This window comes from Ipomoea nil, unplaced genomic scaffold (assembly GCF_001879475.1).
Source record: "Ipomoea nil cultivar Tokyo-kokei standard unplaced genomic scaffold, Asagao_1.1 scaffold0688, whole genome shotgun sequence".
NCBI lineage: Eukaryota > Viridiplantae > Streptophyta > Magnoliopsida > Solanales > Convolvulaceae > Ipomoea > Ipomoea nil.
The window spans coordinates 929356-949110 of record NW_017617116.1 but is presented as its reverse complement, the minus strand read 5'-3'; the positions used below and the strand labels follow the sequence as shown (position 1 = coordinate 949110).

The 19755-nt window shown below is 34.4% G+C and overlaps 4 protein-coding genes across 7 annotated transcripts; 2 read left to right on the top strand and 2 right to left on the bottom strand.

Annotated features, from left to right (window-relative positions):
- The first annotated feature begins 287 nt into the window (after nt 1-287).
- LOC109175538 (putative vesicle-associated membrane protein 726) lies at nt 288-2892 on the top strand. Its single transcript, XM_019324804.1, has 5 exons — nt 288-486; nt 892-1033; nt 1146-1266; nt 1353-1415; nt 2749-2892. Exons 1-5 carry the CDS (start codon nt 297-299, stop codon nt 2890-2892), a joined length of 660 nt encoding a protein of 219 aa, XP_019180349.1. The 5' UTR covers nt 288-296.
- A 2320-nt stretch (nt 2893-5212) lies between these two features.
- LOC109175527 lies at nt 5213-6131 on the top strand. Its single transcript, XM_019324794.1, has 3 exons — nt 5213-5309; nt 5444-5544; nt 5629-6131. Exons 1-3 carry the CDS (start codon nt 5292-5294, stop codon nt 5954-5956), a joined length of 447 nt encoding a protein of 148 aa, XP_019180339.1. The 5' UTR covers nt 5213-5291; the 3' UTR covers nt 5957-6131.
- Nucleotides 6132-6283: 152 nt separating this feature from the next.
- LOC109176123 (endoribonuclease Dicer homolog 2-like) lies at nt 6284-10952 on the bottom strand. Of its 4 annotated transcripts, none has more exons than XM_019325557.1 (10): nt 10788-10952; nt 10521-10621; nt 9316-9569; nt 8812-9248; nt 8623-8729; nt 8360-8547; nt 8054-8263; nt 7427-7840; nt 6960-7238; nt 6284-6871 (listed from the first exon to the last, which is right to left on the bottom strand). In XM_019325557.1, the coding sequence occupies exons 2-10, from the start codon at nt 10591-10593 to the stop codon at nt 6524-6526; spliced, it is 2310 nt and encodes a 769-aa protein (XP_019181102.1). In that variant the 5' UTR covers nt 10594-10621; nt 10788-10952; the 3' UTR covers nt 6284-6523. The 4 variants fall into 4 exon arrangements, with proteins under 4 accessions (XP_019181102.1, XP_019181101.1, XP_019181100.1 ...); XM_019325556.1 differs by having other exon boundaries at nt 10521-10622; nt 10794-10952; XM_019325555.1 differs by lacking the exon at nt 10788-10952 and having other exon boundaries at nt 8623-8723; nt 8809-9248; nt 10521-10781.
- Nucleotides 10953-12168: 1216 nt separating this feature from the next.
- On the bottom strand, nt 12169-16773 carry LOC109176126 (endoribonuclease Dicer homolog 2-like). The gene is made up of 10 exons (XM_019325558.1): nt 16519-16773; nt 16173-16247; nt 15162-15415; nt 14659-15092; nt 14478-14581; nt 14162-14358; nt 13823-14032; nt 13261-13674; nt 12884-13162; nt 12169-12798 (listed from the first exon to the last, which is right to left on the bottom strand). Exons 2-10 carry the CDS (start codon nt 16228-16230, stop codon nt 12454-12456), a joined length of 2295 nt encoding a protein of 764 aa, XP_019181103.1. The 5' UTR covers nt 16231-16247; nt 16519-16773; the 3' UTR covers nt 12169-12453.
- Nucleotides 16774-19755: the final 2982 nt, after the last annotated feature.

Sequence of the window (19755 nt, the reverse complement as noted above, 5' to 3'; positions counted from 1 at the left end):
AAATAGACTAGTATTATATATAAACATCTATCTCGATCCGCTGCGGTGTTTGCTTTCAAGTTTCAAATATCAACCTGCATGATATTATATTTCAGATCCATTTGCCAACATAACGAAACATTTTACGCATATATATATATATATATATATATATATATATATATATATATATATATATATATATATATATATATATAAACTTCCCTGGTTTCCCTCTCTCTGTTCTGATCTCCTCTCGTTTTGGGTAAGGTTGTGGTTTGGTCGATCTCGAAAAACAAACGTAGGAAATAGAAATTATGGGACAGCAGACGTTGATCTACAGCTTCGTGGCGCGCGGGACGGTGATCCTAGCGGAGTACACGGAGTTCACCGGAAACTTCACCGGCGTCGCCGCCCAATGCCTCCAGAAACTCCCTGAGTCAAGCAACAGGTTCACCTACAATTGCGATGCCCACACCTTCAACTACCTCGTCGATAACGGTTTCAGTATGCATGTCTTCCTTAATTTGCATTTTCAATTCCTCTGTTTTTTTTTTTGTGTTTTAAATGTGAAATGCGAAAGAATTGAAGCGTATTGGGTTTCGATCAATTTCAAGGATGGATCTGTGTTTGAATAATAATAATGGAATTGTAACCTAGCTTGTATATACACGCAATATATAACACGCTGCAACGTACGTGTTGTATTGTTGTGAATTAATCTATATTTCACAACAAGCAAGATCAGAGTTCAAATCTGAGCCTTCTTGGTTTGATCAGTCGGTCGCTTATCGGGTGACGTAGAGATTCGAACCGATAACCTTTGGTCTAAATTGCACATTAATGGTTATATGTTCAACAGTTAAGAACGTAACCCAAGCTAAGGTTTAATGTTTTTGAATTGATGTGCAGCCTACTGTATTGTTGCTGCTGAATCTGCTGGAAGGAACCTCCCTATTGGGTTCTTAGAGCGTGTAAAGGATGATTTTTACAAGAAATATGGTAAAGGGAAAGGCGCTACTGCAGGTGCCAATAGCCTAAAAAAGGAATATGGGTATGGTAGCTTCGATCCATCAATTCCATCCCTTTCTCTTTATTTTCTTTTCTCACCTCACCATTAAACCTTACTTTAATTTTCCACTCTGATCTCTACGACATACATACAGACCGAAACTGAAAGAACACATGAGGTATTGCGCTCAACATCCAGATGAAATTGACAAGCTTGCTAAGGTCAAGTCTCAGGTTAATGAAGTCAAGGGAGTGATGATGGAAAATATTGAAAAGGTAATTTAATTAAGGAAACTTTATAAGATTATGCATAGATAGATAGATATTCAGCTGCTTATACGTTTTTATTTGGTGCTCATCAGGTTCTTGACCGTGGTGAGAAGATTGAGCTTTTAGTAGACAAAACAGATGATCTTCGGTCACAGGTTAGTTTATGCAGCCTGCATGCATGCACATATGTTGTATCATAGCCTCTTGACTGATCACTTTAAAGTCTTGCTCTAGCTGTAATGTGAGGTTTTCAATTCGAATCCCACTAAAAACCTGGGGTCAATGAGAGACAAGGCCTTGTTTGGTAAAAAATTGGCTTATAGGCCCATTTTGACTTATTTGACCACTATTAATTGTTTGATTTAGTTAAAATATCAATATAAATGTTTGGTTAATTAGCTTTTTGCAACTCCAAATGGCTAAAATTCAAAAAGCTACTCCCAAACAACTTTTTCAATTAGCTTTTGAGAAAAGAAATTATACCAAACGGCTATTAGATAACAACTAATTTACCAAACACTTTTTTACAATTAGCTAATGTTATTAACTATTTATACCCTCTAATTAACACAATCAGCTAACAACTAACAACTAATAGCTAACAGTCATTTTACCAAACAGGGCCTTTGAACCCTAGCTTGCTCCAACTGCAGTGTGGGGGGTCCGTATCCCACTAAAAACCAGGAGAGTCATTGGAAGACCTAGACCCCAACTGCAGTGCGGGAGGTTCGAAGTCCACTGGAAACCTAGGGAGGTTATTGGGAGACCTAGACCCCAGCTGTAGTGTAGAGGATTAGAATCGCAGAGGAAACGTAGAGGTTATTGGGAGACCTAGCTAGATACCTTGTGCGCAAAGCAGGGACGGAGGCAGAGGGGGGGCAGGGGGGTCAACTGCCCCCCCTAACCCCACCCCATATATAATATGTATATGTATATATGTATATATAGTATATATTTTAGTATTAGTATAAAAAAAAAACTAGTAAATTTCAACACGTAAGGAGTTAGATTAGTTGGTAGAGCATATTTGTGGTAATAAGAAAGGTTTTGGGTTCGAAACCTTGCATTAGCATATTTTGTCCTTCCCCTATGGCTTTAACACATTTACTTTTTTAATATTTAACACACACACACATTCTTTTATATTAATAGTGATATGTATAATTTATAATGTGTTTTCTATTCAAATTATTTTATTAAATTACAATTATATTTCTTAAGTAATGGTTATAAAAAAAAAAATTCTTAGGTAATTTATTTATTTTTTAAAATTATATCTTTTGTTTTAATGTTTCGCTTTTACTGGAAAAAATTTCTGAATCCGTCCTACTTCGCCCCCCTCAATCGAATTTCTGGCTCCGTCCCTGGCGCAAAGTGTAAATCTTTGTGCGCATAGTGTAGTGATTAGTCTAGCGTAAGCTGAGAAACTTAATGTATGAATAGTATATATGAATGTTACTTTGTGTATGTACACATTGATGTGTGCAGGCACAAGATTTCCGGAAGCAAGGGACGAAGATTAAGCAGAAGATGTGGTACGAAAATATGAAGATAAAATTGGTTGTGGCCTTTATCGTTGCAGTCTTGGTTCTTTTGATCATCCTGGCTATCTGTCCTCATTTCAAATGCTGATGGCATCTATCCATTGAAGCAGCGAGCTGGGCAGTGTTATAGTAGTTTTTTTGCACACAGATTAGATATATATGGTGCTATATTATATTCTTTAGCACAGAAGAGGTAGCTAGGCATATATCATGATAAATTCTTCTTTCGGAGTCAGCGTTATATATATAGGTTTTAAGGATAGCAAGTTGTTTCAATTCCTTTTGAATGATGTTTTGTTGTATTCATGACATTATAAGAAGCCTTATGAAATGTTCAATTGGTAGTCCATCTTATCAGCAGTAATAAGCCTTTTTCCTCTCGTATAGGCAAAACTGTAACCTTGAGACTTAATCGCACTTTTTTTTTTTTAGGATCAATGACGGAGGGACGACGCCCCAAAAACCTTACCTAAACCTACACATCCACCTACGGCCCATGCGGTCTTCCTCATTAATCAAGTGTCTCACTTGACTAATATTAAATTTTCTATGATCCAATTGTCAATGAGCTAAAATCACTATAATAGAGTCTCATAGTTTAAATGAATTTTAAAAATTACGCTAAGAGTAATACTATACATATTTCAAGGTAATAATTTCACTCAATATAATGTATTATAACTACTAACTAATTGTTTAACCAAAGGAGTTGCATGTGACTTAACAATCAGTCAATCACAACACATCATATAATGTTGAAGGGGGATAAACTTAACTAATAATAAATAAATATGAAACTTTGTAGCACCCATCATAAGCTAGTAATATCATTTTATACAAAAATTTTGTATAAATAAATAACATACTCAGTTCCTCACCAAAACTAACAAACAAACATTTGGTAGCCTCGAAATGGGTGGTCGAGTAGTAGAGCATGATCTTCACAGAAGAAAATTACGACATCTGATCTTTCGGTTAAACTCGTCCCACGTACAATATCTCTTAGTCAGGGCCGGCCCTGGGGCAAGGGCAGGCTGGGCCCTTGCCCAGGGCCCATGCTTGGAGGAGGGCCTCATCCTATCTTTTATATATATAATATATATATATTGAGTATAAGTAATTTATATACATATGTTTTATAGTAAAGTGAATTAGTTTGATTGGTAAGATATTTGAATTTTAATCTCATTTAATCAAAGGCCAGTGATCCAATCCTTCCCTTTAGAATTTTTAATGTAGTTTTTAAATATATAAATTTTCATATATTTATGCTAAACATATTATGAAATTTTTTTATATTAAACTTTTAATCCAGTTTTTAAATTTATAAATTTTTATATACTTATACTAAACATATTATGAAATTTGAATTTAAAAAAAAAAAAAAAAAAAACTTCAATCAACTCATGTTAACCAAACAAGACACCTAAAAATAGGACAGAGGGGGTTATATGATATATTTTGAGATAATGAGATTGAATTAAAAAAATAATTAAAAGATAATTTACTCCGTACCTTTTTATGAATATCTAATCAATGTAATATAGAACCTTCTATCATGTGTCATTGTATTCAAATTATTCTAAAAAAAAATTTGAAATTTATCTATTTAAAAGAAAAAGTATTTATAAAAATCATATAAATAATATAAAAGATGTGTGATTTATAATATGCTTTATGTTCAAACTATTTTATCTAGATAATTATGTTTCATATCTTTTTGTATTTTTTTTATTGCTATTGAAATATTTTAATTTCTTACTCCTAGTCAAAAAATGATTTTTAGCTTCACATATGTTTGTAATTATTGTTTTATAAATTTTTAATAATAATTAATTTATTATTTATTATTTATTATGATAACAATGTTATTGTTTATGAGTTTACTCGATTTTAAATTATTTATTCATTTTTATAAATTATAATATTATTTATTTATGAAGGCACTTATACGATTATTTATTATTTTGCATTAAGGAAAGCACCTAGAATTTTTTCATGATTATTGCTGTGTATGTAAAATTGTTAAAAACTTGTTAATCTTATTTAAAGTTATTGATATTAATAATATTTTTATTATTTAATTTAAATTTTAGGCATGAAATACATACTAATCGGGGCCCATTTTTTTTATCCTGCCCCGGGCCTATAAAATATTAGGACCGGCCCTGTCTTAGTGTTACACATTTACAGGCTAATTTCCTTTTTTCACCCAACAAACAAAACATTTGGTTTATTGATTAAATAATTAGTACGTAAGTGTAGATTGAATCATAGGATCCACCATAATTTAAGGAGAAATGTTCAAAAAAAAAAAAAAAAAAAAAAAAAAAGTTAGAAAAACTCCCTTCTCCACAAAATGCACTCTTTAATCCCATGCTTTTAGGCCTCTCCCACTCCCCTACAAATATTCAACTAACTCCCTTCCCCTTATATAATTATTACACAGAAAAAAAAAAAAAACAAAAAAGTTTCAATTTGAAAAGCATGGCTTTTGCCGCTATGGTTAGTTAGTTAACTCAAATGCATTTATTTTAGATGAAGAAAAATTGTTTGATTTGATGTTTTTGTAAAGAAATTCAATTGTAAATACGAATATGATGAATTGAGATAGATGCGTTTTTGAATTGTGATTGCAGAAGCAGTGGAGAACTTTGATGAATGCCGCCGCCGTCGGCGGCGGCGGGAAGCGACAGTTTGCGTCTTCCACCGCCTCCCAACATAACAAGCCCAAATCATGGTATGAGGTATCTCTTTGGTGATTTAGCAACGTTCTCATAACCTAATTTCAGTGATTTGAAAAATTTGTTTTGGATGTATTGAGGTACTCGTCGGGAGATGCGATGCCGATTTGGCTGCTGGCCGGATTCACAACGATGGCGTTAGGTATGGCCGTTCACACGGCGAAGAATCAGCTGTTTCACGCGCCGTCGGTGTCGGTGAAGAAGACGATGAGAGAGAATATGGTGGAAGTGGAGGATCCCCAAACGGCGGTGAATGGCGCTGACAAATACGTCAGCAACTCTTTCCTGAGAAAGGTTAGCCGGATCCAGGACCCGGAAACCCGAGTTCTGCAGGACCCGACCCGACCTGATCCTTTCACCATTCCACGCAAGTACGAGTCTCTAGAATCTGCTGGGGTTCGAAAGTGAGCTGATGATGATGATGAAGAAGAAGAATAAGATCAGAGACCCATCGGCCATCGTATCAATCAAGCTTCGCAAATTTTGAAATTAAGGAGGAAAGCGTTGTATATTTATCGACCTTTAATGCTTTTATTTAAAATATAGAAAAATAAGCTACAATTGTAGTAGAATATATTATTATTGTTTTTTTTTTTTTAATTCTTTGATTGAGCTAGTTTAGGAAGTGTTGCGCATGGTTAGTGATTGAATAATTTATAAATAAAATTTTCTTTTCTAAAAATAAATTCTCATGATTCTTTACAAGGAAGTATCTGTTTCACGGGAACCTATATATGATATATAACTAGTATTGCATTTTATCCAAATGGTATTATATATACATAATAGAATTTGCCAACAAACCATTAGGAATATAATGGCACAGAAGTGCATTTTTTTCTGTTTGGCTCATCCTAAAAGTCTTAGAAAATTAAAGGATTCTGCAGAATTCTATTTACAAAAGATAAAACAACAATTCCCAGGAAGGAATTGCTACTCCTTAGCTTGATCATAAAGATTAGATCAAATAAACTCTCAGGAACAGGTTTCAGATTCCAGCAACTCCAGCATTCTCTCGCAAGCCAATCTCTTGGCAGTCTTTCGATTGCGAGCAGAGGACGAGCAACTGCGAACACCGCCATTTGCCATGACCTCAATCGTCGTACATGCCTCGCCATCTTTGTGAACCACAACAGGCTCCTTCATCCTGTACTTTCTCTTTTGGCATAGCTCGGTCAGCTCTTTTACGGGGTTAAGTCTCAGGGACTCGGGTGTAACCATGGGCTCCAAAACCGGTCTTATTTTCTCAAAAACTATGTCTGTTCTCAAACCCGAATCGAGATATATTGCCCCCGCTATAGATTCTATGATATCAGCAAGAACCTGTGTTATTCCCAGAAAAAAAAAGGCTTTTTAATGAACATCTAAACATCTCACTAAGGAATTATCTCAGAAATAAAGCACAATTTACCCATGGGAAACTTGTCTTGAGCACCCATCCAAATGTTGATGAGGCTGATGACTGCTCGATATTCTTAACAAAATCAGCTATACTGCTCCGAAGAGCAGTGGACGAGTGAAGAATATAGTTATGCAACCCAGCCTTAACCGAGGATAGAGCATAGCAGGCGTTGTTCACTGATTCAGACCTCAGCTCGGTTAAGCATCCCGGGGATAGTCCGGGATACTGATCATAGAAATGCCTGGTAACGGCATAATCTAGCACAGCGTCCCCGAGAAACTCCAAACGCTGCCCAACGAGCCAATCAATCATTCAGCTAGCTACTCGTGTTGGGTATATAATATATAAACATAAATGTGCAATCCAACTATCAGCTTAGACTTTTAGTTGAACTGACTCGTGTTGTGTATATAATATATACACATAAATGTGCAATCCAACTATCAGCTTAGACTTTTAGTTGAACTGGACATTACCTGGTAAGATTGAGTTCCATGTGGAATGTAAGAGCCATGAGTCAATGCTTCAACAAGCAGAGAAGGATCGCGAAATGTATAATTCAACAACGAATCAGACTCCAAACGTTTGACGTTAACCATCTGCTCTGCATTCAAGGGAAAGTTCCCAACGATGGGCGCATCGATAAAATCAATATCTAGACCGAGCCACCTGAGAAATGATAGAGCTGCTATTTCTCCAGCCGTACTAAGAAATGCACCGATTAGTGCTTCAGTTACATCAGCAATTGTTTCATTATCCATTTTTCTTCTTCCCCTACTGTACAGTTTTCCTGAAGTTAATACACACTCCTCATCCAGTTTGCTGTCTATGGAATAATCACCCGGCCCGACCCATGTTTTAGGATCGAATTGTTCATCACGAATAAACCCCTGCAATTCGAAGGCAATAATGGCAATGGAAATTGTCAAAAAAACGCTTAATCCAGCACCAGGTGGCTAGGGGAATTGTTGGACGGAGGCCTAAAGGGTCAAGTCCAGCACCCTGCCTCTCGAAAGTAAAGTTGCTGTATAAGGAAATAAAGTTGCGCCTTCGCTACTAGCTATAGTTTTTGGCCTAATAGAAGAGAAAGTTGTAACTCTTACCGGAATCTTTCGGTTATATGCAAGCTTGTATAACTGAGAATTGGAAATCATTCCCTTTCTTTTAGCAGTAAGCAGCCCCTCCTGATCATTTGGATAGGTTTTGAATAGATGTTGACTGGTAGCATATTTGAGAAAAGAATCTCCTAAAGTCTCTAAAGACTCCATACAATCCTTTTCTTGGCACAAATTCGTTGTGATTGCTTCCAAAATCTAACACCAAAAAGAAATAAAGTCGGAACAATCTCCAAAGGGCTCTCGATAATGTGGCAATATAAGGAAATAAAGTTGCCCCTTCACTAAACGTACCGTGGAGGTTGGAACAACAACGTTTCGAGTGCACTGGTCCATGAACATTCTTTTGAAGCAGGAAGCGACGAGCAAGGACTCGAATCGATGCATGATTGAGGGAAGACATGAGAAAGAATAGAATGTAGATATCGGCACGGGAGACATGATAACCTCACAAAGTTCGGGAGGCAATTCTACTGACGCATCTACAAACAATAAAATTGTTGATTAGAATCGTTTAAACGAACTGTAAAATAAACCAAAAATTTCAGGATTGTTACCTGATCTGGCTTTCCTAGCTTCGCCTCTACTAAGATAGTTTTGCACTTTAGGAATGTGTTTACCATTTAGAAGCAGTTCTGTTTCGAAGCATAACTCAACACCATGCCTGCAAATCAGCAGCGTTTTCGGGATTTAACAATTTTGCAGTACAGACTACAGATAATCAAAATTTACCGAATAAAACTTACTTTTCCTTATAGTACTCTTTGTATGTAATGGATCCTTTCCTTCCCATCTTAAGACTCGAGCTACCATCCAAATGATCGAAAATGCCCACAATGCAATAGAGATTGCCATTATGAGGCGTCGATACCAAAGAGCTTTCCAACAGGCAACTGAAAAGCAAACCGTTCTTTGTGTGCATTGGCCTGCAACCATGTCTAGAACTACAAGAATCTGAATGCCTATGTTCCGGTTTTTGGTACGAAAATAACACCGAGGAAATAATGTTCCAATCGATCTTTGGAACATCACTCGGGTCCATCGATGATGGGAGAAGGAGATAATCAATAACTGCAGAACCATCAACCAGATTTAATCTGCCCAATGCTTCGTCGAGTGTATTCAGATTATGCTCGAATAAAACTCTAAGAACAGTTACTTGAAACCTCCGACACCTAAGTATCTGCAAAACAAGTTTGATGATCAAAGAATTCATTCTAACTTAAAAAGTAGAAAATATTATTACTCACTTGTTCGTTAGATAGTCCAACATCCCCAATGTACACTGTCTGGCCTACCCAGTTGCCTCCCTCAATGTTCAACTCAAAAGACAAATTCTCGTCATCAGATTCAAGCCTTGTCCTCAAAGCAAGGATTATGTTTTGAAGCTGAGTTCTCTTATAATAGTACCGGTTAAGCTCAATGAGGTAGCAAGAGTATAATGTTTGAGGAGCATTGTCTCTAGTACCAACAAGTTCAGGTGGGAAGTACTTTGGTTGACATCCTATATGTAAAGGTTGAATTGGATGAAAAGTTAACAAATTAAACATTTTGTTCAAAACAGTAGGCGACAAAACTGTTGAAAACACTTGACACAACTGTTAGGATCAGGCGCTTAACAGTGTGTCAAAGAGCTATAACTAGTAATGAAAGGCGCAACTTTATTTTCTTATACTGTCACATTTTCAAGAGGCAGGATGCTGTACTTGGCCCTTCTAACCTCCGTCCAACAATCCTCCTAGCCACCATGCTCAACTTAGCCCTTCATTGGCCTCCGCCCAACAACAACTATACATAGACTACCAAATTAAAGAAAAACACTAAATTGCTAATAATTTTTCTTTACTTTAAGGGAAAATCATAGTTTTTGTCCCTTAATTGTTCCCCAACTGTCAATGTAGTCCATAGTTTTCAATTTCAACCAATTTGATCATCGAATTGTTTAAAATTTCCTCAATTAAACCATTTTAGGGACCAAATTGACGAAATTTTAAAAATGTAAAAATCACCATTTTGGTTCCTAGAGGGTTTTAATTGACGAAATTTTAAACAATTCAAGAATCAAATTGGTTGAAATTAATTGAAAATTAAGGGCTACATTGACAGTTATAATTGAGGGACCAAAATGGTAATTAACTTTTACTTCAATTATTAATATATAATGTCCATTGCATTAAGAAAACCCAGTTCTTAGAAATCCCAATTCTATTTCAAAACCTTTTCATTCTTTACCTTCAAACAATAGTTATGTACATGAGAAAAATTAAACAAAACAATACAAAAAGTAGTACTTTCTTAGCATTAAATTAAATTTTCATTTAAAAAAAAAAAAAAAAAAAAAAAAAAAAAACATTCCTTCCTTGCAAAGTTGGTTTCATCATTCTCTTGTCCACAACTCAAACCTACCAAGAGAACCCCAAACTCCAAAAAAAAAAAAAAAAAAAAAAAAATTTACCTAATTCTTGATATGGAGGAGGATCTGATTGGAGCCCTGTTGATCCAGTGGTGGCCATATCAAATCTCTGCATCCAGACATCCAGTACTATATCTTTCACTCTTTGGTGGATAGATATGCACATAGAAGTTATAGATCCACACAAATCCATAAATAAATAAATAAACAGAAAACAGACTGAAATATATATCCAAATGCCAATTCTTGGCAGAGATCCCAACTAGAGGAAGGAAAAAAGAAAAGAAATAGGCAACAGTGGGTACATACCAAATTAAAGTTGGATTCTTGTTTCTTGATCAGTTATATGCTTTTGTAGAGGTTTAAGATTTTCATTGTAAAGCTTACAGACTAAGGAAAATCCTGATTCCAAGCTTTTCTTGTACACTTATAAGCTACTCCGTACTATATTAGTCAGCTGTACAAATTTAGTTCAGTAAACTTCATATCAGCACATTAAAGAGCAGAATGGAATTGGAAACTTCATATCAGCAATAGTACATTCACGTGTCGTACAATGATTGGTTTAATATTAAAAAAACCACTATTTTTTTTTTTTGGAGTAAAAAACCACTATTTCTATTCACTCAGTTTTCTATAGTCAATATATAAAATATACTTCCTCTATTCCATTTTATATGTCTACTACTTCTGTTGATGAAGACTGAAGTTATTTTTAATTCTTACCTCAAAGTTATTTTTAATTCTATTTTTATAATAGTAATATTTGGTAACATAGTTAGCTTATCAACTAATTTTGACTTATTTGACCATTATTAACTGCTTGACTTAGTTAAACATTCAATGTAAGTGTTTGATTAATTAGCTTTTTGTAACAACTTAATGTTCCAAAATGCAAAAATTCAAAAAGCTGCTTAAATTAACTTTTTCGATAATTTTTTTGCAAAAGTAATTTTGCATGTAATCAACTATCAGCTAACAATTAATATACCAAACAACTTTCTACAATCAGCTAATGCTATCAACTAGTCAAACCTACTAACCCAATCAGCTAACAACTAAAAACTATTTACTAAACACCACCAATATTAAATTTAGTCTTAGTATACAAAATGTAATATATTTAGAAACTACACTAAAAATAGGGGTGTGCTCAGGTGAGAACAGATACCTAGGAAAGACCTAAGGACCAATCGCAGTTGTCCATGTGTCCAGATTTAACGGATCAGATGTAATTTAAAAAAAAAAAAAAAAAAAAAAGACGCGGTGACATTTTCATAAATAACTCGAACTTTAGTATAAGTAACATGTGTTAAAAGTGCAAGTGGTGTAAGTGTCCAAGTAAAAACTACAAATAAAAATCACTTAAAAGTGCAATCATTTTCACTTTTTAGTAAAGTAATTTACATTTTTAACATTTGTACACATACTAATAACGTCTTTCACATTGGTGCAACTAATAATGTAACTGCCACTTTCATGCGCAAATATGTGATTAAGTAGTACAAAATTCAACTAATTAATAAAACAACTACTCTCATGCAGTGTCTTTTTGTGTATTTGCAATCCCTAAGTTATTAAATGAAAGCACATTATATATTAACTACAAATTGTAGTAAACACATAATTTATTGAAAGCACATAATATATTAACTACAAATTGTTTTGGACCAAAATTCACAATGCAAGGTAAACTTTAGTCCATCCATAACAATTAAACTCAATCCTAAGTTGGCCAGTTTCCTCATAACTAAAGGAAATAAAATCATGTACCCATATGAATTTTTCTAGACAAATGGGTACATGAGGTATCTTTGAATTTGCCAACAAATCATTATGAGAATGTCACAAAATTGATTTTTCTGTTTGGCTCATCCTAAAAGCCTTAGCAAAGGATTCTGCAGAATTCCACTTACAAAAGACAACAATTCCCAGGAATAGCAACTCCTTGATCATAAAACTTTTGACCAAATTCTCAGGTTTCTGCAGGTTCCAGCAACTTCAGTACACTCTTGCATGCCAATCTCATGGCTGTCTTCTTGCTCCGAGCAGAGGACGAGCCCCTGTGAACGGCGCCATTTGCCACGACCTCAAGCGTGATATACGCCTCGCCATTTTTGTAAGTCTCAACGGGCGCCTCCATCCTGTACTTTCTCTTTTGGCATAGTTCGGTCAGCTCTTTTACAGGATTAAGCCTCAAGGACTCGGGTGTAACCATGGGCTCCAAAAGCGGTCTTATTTTCTCAAAAACTACGTCTGCTTTGAGACCAGAATCGAGATATATCGCCCCCGCTATAGACTCTAGAATATCCCCAAGAACCTGTGCTATTCCCAGAATAGAATTATCCCACAAGTGTATGGCAATTGGCTAGCAGAAGATATATATGAACAACTTAATTAATTACCTTTGGGAAACTTGTCTCGAGCTCCCATCCAAACGTCGATGAGGCTGAGGACTGCTCGATATCCTGAACAGCGTTGGATATAAGGATCTGAAGGGCAGTGGAAGAGTGAAGAATATGGTTATGCAACCCGGCCTTAACCAAGGATAGAGCATAGCAGGTGTTGTTCACTGATGCTGACCTCAGCTCGGTTAAGCATCCCGGGGATAGCCCGGGATACTTGTCATATAGATGCCCCGTGATGGCATAATCTAGCACAGCGTCCCCAAGAAACTCCAAACGCTGCACAACGAGCCCCCGTGTTAACCCTCCATACTTTTTCCAATCATATATATATAATGTTCGAGAAATCATCAGACATTATTGACAATAGATATTACCTGGTACGATTGAATTCCAGGTAGAACGTAAGAACCATGAGTCAGTGCTTCAACCAGCAGAGAAGGATCGCGAAATGTATAGTTCAACAACGAATCAGACTCCAAACGTTTTATGTCAACCAGCTTCTCTGCATTCACAGGGAAGTTCCTAGCAACGGGCACGTTGATCAAATCGATATCTAGACCGAGCCACTTCATAAACGATAGAGCTGCTATTTCTCCAACGCTTTTAAGAAATGCACCTATTAGTGCCTCAGTTACATCAGCAATCGTTTTATTCTTCATGTTTCGTTTTCCCCAACTGTATAGTTTTCCCGAAGTTAACACACACTCCTTATCCAGTTTGTTTTCTATGGAACAATCACCCGGAACAACCCACGTTTTAGGATCGAATTGTTCATTACGAATAAACCACTGCAATTCGAAGCAAATGGCAATGAAATTTGTTAAAGAATGCTTAATAACAACTTTGAACTCAACCAAAATAAATCAACAAAGAATCAAATTTAGTGATCAATCGAGTAGTGACCAAGAACACAGAATGCAGTCAGGAAATTCTTACCGGGATCTTACAGTTACATCCAAGCTTGTATAACAGAGAATTGGAAACCATTCTCTCTCTTTTAGCGGTAAGAAGACCCTCGGGATCATTTGGATAGGTTTTGAATACATGTCGACTGCTAGCATATTTGAGAAAAGAGTCTCCTAAAGTCTCTAGAGACTCCAAATGAAAATTTTCTTGGCACATATTCGTTGTAATTGCTTCCAAAATCTATCAGTAAAAGTAAAGAGTTATAATATATCAGACATAACTAGCATTTGCCAAAGATCCTCAGTGTCGAAAAATTTATAGGCTTGAAGAACATTAAGGCATTAATTGTAGATTAATAAAAGCTCATACCTTAGAGGTTGGAATAACAGCACTTTTAGGACAGTGGTGTGTGCACATTTTTTTCAAGCGGGAAGCGATGAGCAAGGACTCGAACCGATGCATGATTGAGGGAACACATAAGAAAGAATAGAACATAGCAATTGGCACGGGCGACATGATAACATCACAGAGTTCCGGGGGCAATTCTACCGACGAAGCACTTGATTCTGCAAATAAGAATGCAACGAGTAATAAATGTGCAGTCCAACTATCAGCTTAGACTTTTAGTTCAGATAGAACATATGCTTCAATTTGGTATCAGTGGTACTAAAAAAACGATAGCTACCTCTTATCTTCCGAGCTTCACCTCTATGAAGATAATTTTGCACCATAGGAATGTGTTTACCATTTAGAAACGGTTCTGTTTCGAAGCATAACTCAACACCATGCCTGCAATCACCAGTGTTTTCGGGATGTAAGATCTCTTTTCTGTACATAAAACAACATTTATGAAATACGTTACGTACTTTTTCTTATAGTACTCTTTGTATGTAATGGATTCTTTCCCTCCCGTCTTAAGACTCGAGCTACCATCCAAATTATCGAGAATGCCCACAATGCAATAGATATGGCCATTATGAGGCGTCCATACCAAAGAGTTTTCCAACAGGCAACTGAAAAGCAAACCGTTCTTCGTGTGCATTGGTCTGCAACCATGTCTAGAACAAGAATGTGAATGCTTATCTTCGGGGTTTTGATATGAAAATAACGCAGACGAAATAATTTTCCAATCAATCAACGGGTCATCAGCCGGACCAATAGACGGGAGAAGGAGATAATCAATAACCGCAGAACCATCATCAACACGATTGAACCCGCCCAATGCTTCATCTAGTTTGTTCAGATTACGGTCAAGTAGAACTCGAAAAACAGTTACTTGAAACCTCTGACACCTATGTATCTGCAAAACAAGAAAGTCGACTTAAGGACATCATTTTCAACTGCTAAACAATATATTATTATCACTCACCTCTTCATTAGATAGTCCAACATCCCCAATGTACACTATCTGACCTTCCCAGCTGCCTCCATCAACTTTCAACTCAAAAGACAATTTCTCGTCATCGGATTCGAGCCTCGTCCTCAAAGCAAGGATGATGTTTTGAAGTTGTGTCTTCTTATAACAGTACTTATCAAGCTCAATGAGGTAGCAAGAGTACGATGTTTTAGGACCATTGTCTCTGCTACCAACAAATTCAGGTGGGAGGTACTTCGGTTGACATCCTATATGCAGAGAATTAGACTAAAAGTTAACAAAAATAAACAAATTTTTGTTCAAAACAATAGGCAACAAACTGTTGAAAACACTCAACATAACCACACAGACAATTGAAACATGTGTTCCATCTCAACTAAAAGCCTAAGCACATTAATGGTTATATGCTCAACACAGACTGGCAAAGAAAAACACAAAATTGCTAATGCACTGGCACATAGTCAAAACTTCATGAGAATTTTACTTTATTTCAATTATTATATGTCCTTTGCATTTCAAAATTTCAGAGTTCTTAGAAATCCCAATTCTATTCAAAAACTGATAGGATCAAGTACTAACCACGCCAAAAGCTATAGCTACCGAACACACAACTTTATTTTCTTATACACAGCTTCATTTGACCTTGTTCTGATACCACCATTTAGGATCAAACGCTTACAATTATGCCAAAAACTACAGTTAGTAACAAAATCCCAACTTTATTTCCTTATATACCGCTACACTTTCAAGACGAGGGTGCTGGACTTTGCCCACCGCCCAACAATTCCCCTAAACCACATGGTGTTCGATTTGATCCTTCACCGGCCTCCGCTCAACAAAAACCCCCAAAAAGAAAGAACAAAAACAGAACAAAAAGGGTACTTTCAATGCATCAAACTGATTTTGATTTGAAAATCAGAAAACATTTCTTCCTTTCAAAACTTGATATCATCAATCTCTTTGATCTACCAAGAGAACCCCAAACACCAATGAGAGAAAGATTACCTGATTCTTGAAATGGCGGAGGATCTGATTGGAGCTCTTTGGGTTCAGTGGTGGCCATATCAACTCTCTTCAAATCTGCATCCAGTAGTATATATATATAGTTTGGGAAGAATATATAGCTTTCATTCTTTGTTGCCTTTTACAAAGAAAAATGAATAATTATACAGATAGCAGTTATTGAACTATAACCGTCACTTTTTAATAACAATCCGCCCACTATAAATGCATGGATTATGAACATAGTCAACAAACGCACGCATTTCCAAGGATTACAGATATCCAAACAAAATCATTAAATAAAAATAAAAACGAAAACAGACAGAAATACCCAAATGCCAATTCTTACCAGAGATCTCAACTAGACAGAGATACCCAAACTGGATTCTTGTTTCTTGAACAGATGGAATCCTTGAAGGGGGTGTGGTCAAGTTTAAGGTTTCGGTTTCAAAGCTTCCAGAGTAAGGGAAATACTGGTTCCAAGAAAGGGATGACTCCAACCTTTTCTAGTACACAGTACAGTACAGCTATGAATCTACTGCATTAAATCTGCTGTGTCTGCCGTCATGGCAAAAAGAAAAGTGTTTTGCGTGTGGGAATGGAATTGGAAACTTCAAACAAGATTTATGCTTTTCTTGTGTGTTTCCAATTTTGCATGGGGAAGATGGACTGTAGATATAAATGGTTTTATGGGGTGTTTTGGTTGAAAAATGACAGCTTTTAGTCAGAGGGAATTGCAAGTATCCCCGTATATAAAGGAGAAAAGAGAAGAAATGACAAAAGTACTTTTAATTATTATTACTTCGTGTTATTATTACATAAATATATTTTAATTCTTTTCAAATTTTATTCAGATTAACTGAGCTGCACTTGCGGGCACAAATATATTTTAGTGTTTATACCTTTTTTTTTTTCTTCTCATTCCTAATAATTATATTCTTTCCCATCAAACAATATAATTTAATTTCCTATTTTATTTCCACCTAATTTTTTTTCACCGAATAATAATTCATTTCCTCCTTAATTCTTTCCTCCCAACCAAACACCCCGTTATTGTTCAAAAATGGGTTAACCTCAAATCGACTTGCTCCATGTGTTGTTTTTAGTCTCTTAAAGATTTTTATTCTCCCGTCCTATTTTATGTGTCGAGTTCGGTTAATGAGATTTGACTGAAGTTATTTACAATTTAATTTTTCATAATATTAAGTTTAGAATTAGTATGTAAAATTTATATATTTAGAAACTACATTAAAAATATTAAAACACAAAAAATTATAAAAAATTCTAATAAAAATAAACAAAGAAAAAAGAGTTAATTTGACACATACATAGTAAGTAAGACAAATAAAATGAGACAGAATGAATATTTGTTTGGAGCTAGTTTCGCGTTTCATCCTTGTTAATTGTTTTGCTTATATATTGCACTGTTCATCTATTGTATTAAAAAAGGTTACTAACTATTATCAAATTAATGCATTACTCCGATCCATTTGCCACACTATATCTATCTGGTTCGAATAAAGAGACTTTAACTTAAATTATTTTCAATTTAAATTGTTTTCATAATATTAAATTTAGTATTAGTATATAAAATTTATATATTTAGAAATTTTATTAATTTTAAATATATTATTAAACAAAAAAAATCAAAATTTTTTGATAACAAAAAAAAAATCAAATTTAAAATTATAAGAATATATTAAAAAAAAAATTAGTTTAACCAATTAATAGTAATGTAAGATTTAACGGAGAGTGTATATATAATACTTTATATTTATTATTCCAAGTGGAAAAAATTACAAAAGCATTTTCATTACTCCATTGTTAGGTATTTAAAGGGTTAATTTTTAAAATGGTCCTCTGATTATGGCATTTTTAAAAATTGATTCCATGATTTTTAATTAAATCCAAATTGGTCCTCTGACTATTGACATATTGATCCTCCGTTACTCCCTTAGTATTGGTGTCAAATTGGAGTTAAAATGGAGGGTAAAATGGGAATTTCATCTCATGTACTCCATTTTAATTAGATTGCGACCCTATTTTTGCAAATTGCGAAGTCGTAAAAGCTTTGTCTTCCTCTTTTCAAAGTGTAATCAAAATGTGAGATCATCAACAACAAAGCCAAAATAGTCCATCTTTATATTCAAATTTCCCAAGACAAAAATTTCACTATAGAGATGTTGTCCTGTTCGTTTTTGTCATTTATTATTATTACCATTCACGCACATTTCCTTAGCATTATTATTATTTTTCCTTTTTTTTTTTGCGTTTTCACTTGTATTATTATTATTATTATTATTATTATTATTATTATTATTATTATTATTATTATTTGAGACATTATTATTATTATTATTAATCATTTATTATTATTATCATTCACACACAATTCCTTAGCATTATTATTTTCTCCCTTTTGTCTTTTCCACTTGTATTATTATTATTATTATTATTATTATTATTATTATTATTATTATTATTGTTATTATTGTTATTATTATTATTATTATTATTATTATTTTTATTTTTTTCTGTTATTATTGTTGTTGTTGTTGTTGTTGTTGCTGTTATTATTATTATTAACACGTATGATTATTACTAAAATATTGAAATAGTTGCAATTTATTTGGTAATATGTTTTTATTAAATTTTGTTAGTTTTTACATATTTAGTATTAATGTATTGAATTTATTTTATTTAAAAATTAAATTTGTAAAATGACAAAGAATTTGAAGAAATGGAAAACTGAAAAATGAAAAATAGATAAATAAAGTAAAAAAGGCTGGCCAAACACCTTGTGCTCAGATGGCATGAAGTGATTGTTTTATATTGAGAGGTTATGAGATCCAGTCTTAGTGGATGTGGTGTTGACTTTTTGTGCTTAACAGGTTGAGAAAATGTAATAGAATAAAAAAAACAAAAAGTAAACAAGGCCTTACGTTTAAGTAAACAAGGCCTTACGTTTTCGAAGAGAGGATTATGGTGATATATAGTGTTCGGCCTTATGTTTTCGAAGAGAGGATTTTGGTGATAATAATGTAATAGAATCTAAAAAAAGTAAACAAGGCCTTATGTTTTCGAAGAGAGGATTATGGTGATATATAGCCGCAGTTACTGAGAGTTGAATTCGCTAAACGTTACTAGTGTGAGAGTTCCTGGATGCTTCTAACATAATCCTATTCTAGGGTGAATGTGGGATTTTATTTCAATTATTTTCCTTTAATTGTTTGAAAATAACTATTTTTACTTTTAAATACATTATAATAAGGAAATGAACATGACATAATTGATTTTAGAAAGGAGAAGTAGTATTAAAAACGAAAAAGAAAAATATTATGATACAAATGTTAAATTTTTAGTAGGGAAAATTGAATCTTTAGTCTTTGAGTTATACCTAATTTTTAGAGCAAATACCAATTTTGGTCCCATAAGTATTAGTAAAATGACAGTTTTGGTCCACATGTTTAATTTTTACCGATTTTCATCCACGAGTATTGTTTTAGTACCAATTTTCATCCACAACTATTATTTTAGTGCCAAAATTCATCACACTGGTCACCAGTTCGCTTAAGACATGTCGAAA

Excerpts from the sequence above, each read along its gene's own strand:
- LOC109175538 (XM_019324804.1), top strand. The coding sequence starts at position 297 with ATGGGACAGCAGACGTTGATCTACAGCTTCGTGGCGCGCGGGACGGTG. Across the intron at positions 1,034-1,145 it reads AGCCTAAAAAAGGAATATGG|ACCGAAACTGAAAGAACACA; the intron begins GTATGGTAGCTT and ends ACATACATACAG. Across the intron at positions 1,416-2,748 it reads CAGATGATCTTCGGTCACAG|GCACAAGATTTCCGGAAGCA; the intron begins GTTAGTTTATGC and ends TGATGTGTGCAG.
- LOC109175527 (XM_019324794.1), top strand. Across the intron at positions 5,545-5,628 it reads CATAACAAGCCCAAATCATG|GTACTCGTCGGGAGATGCGA; the intron begins GTATGAGGTATC and ends GGATGTATTGAG.
- LOC109176123 (XM_019325554.1), bottom strand. The coding sequence starts at position 10,671 with ATGGATTTGTGTGGATCTATAACTTCTATGTGCATATCTATCCACCAA. Across the intron at positions 8,264-8,359 it reads TTGTTGTTCCAACCTCCACG|ATTTTGGAAGCAATCACAAC; the intron begins GTACGTTTAGTG and ends TTTTGGTGTTAG. Across the intron at positions 6,872-6,959 it reads TCAAGACAAGTTTCCCATGG|GTTCTTGCTGATATCATAGA; the intron begins GTAAATTGTGCT and ends GGAATAACACAG.
- LOC109176126 (XM_019325558.1), bottom strand. The coding sequence starts at position 16,230 with ATGGCCACCACTGAACCCAAAGAGCTCCAATCAGATCCTCCGCCATTT. Across the intron at positions 15,416-16,172 it reads TCCGCCATTTCAAGAATCAG|GATGTCAACCGAAGTACCTC; the intron begins GTAATCTTTCTC and ends CTCTGCATATAG. Across the intron at positions 13,675-13,822 it reads GATGTAACTGTAAGATCCCG|TGGTTTATTCGTAATGAACA; the intron begins GTAAGAATTTCC and ends TTCGAATTGCAG.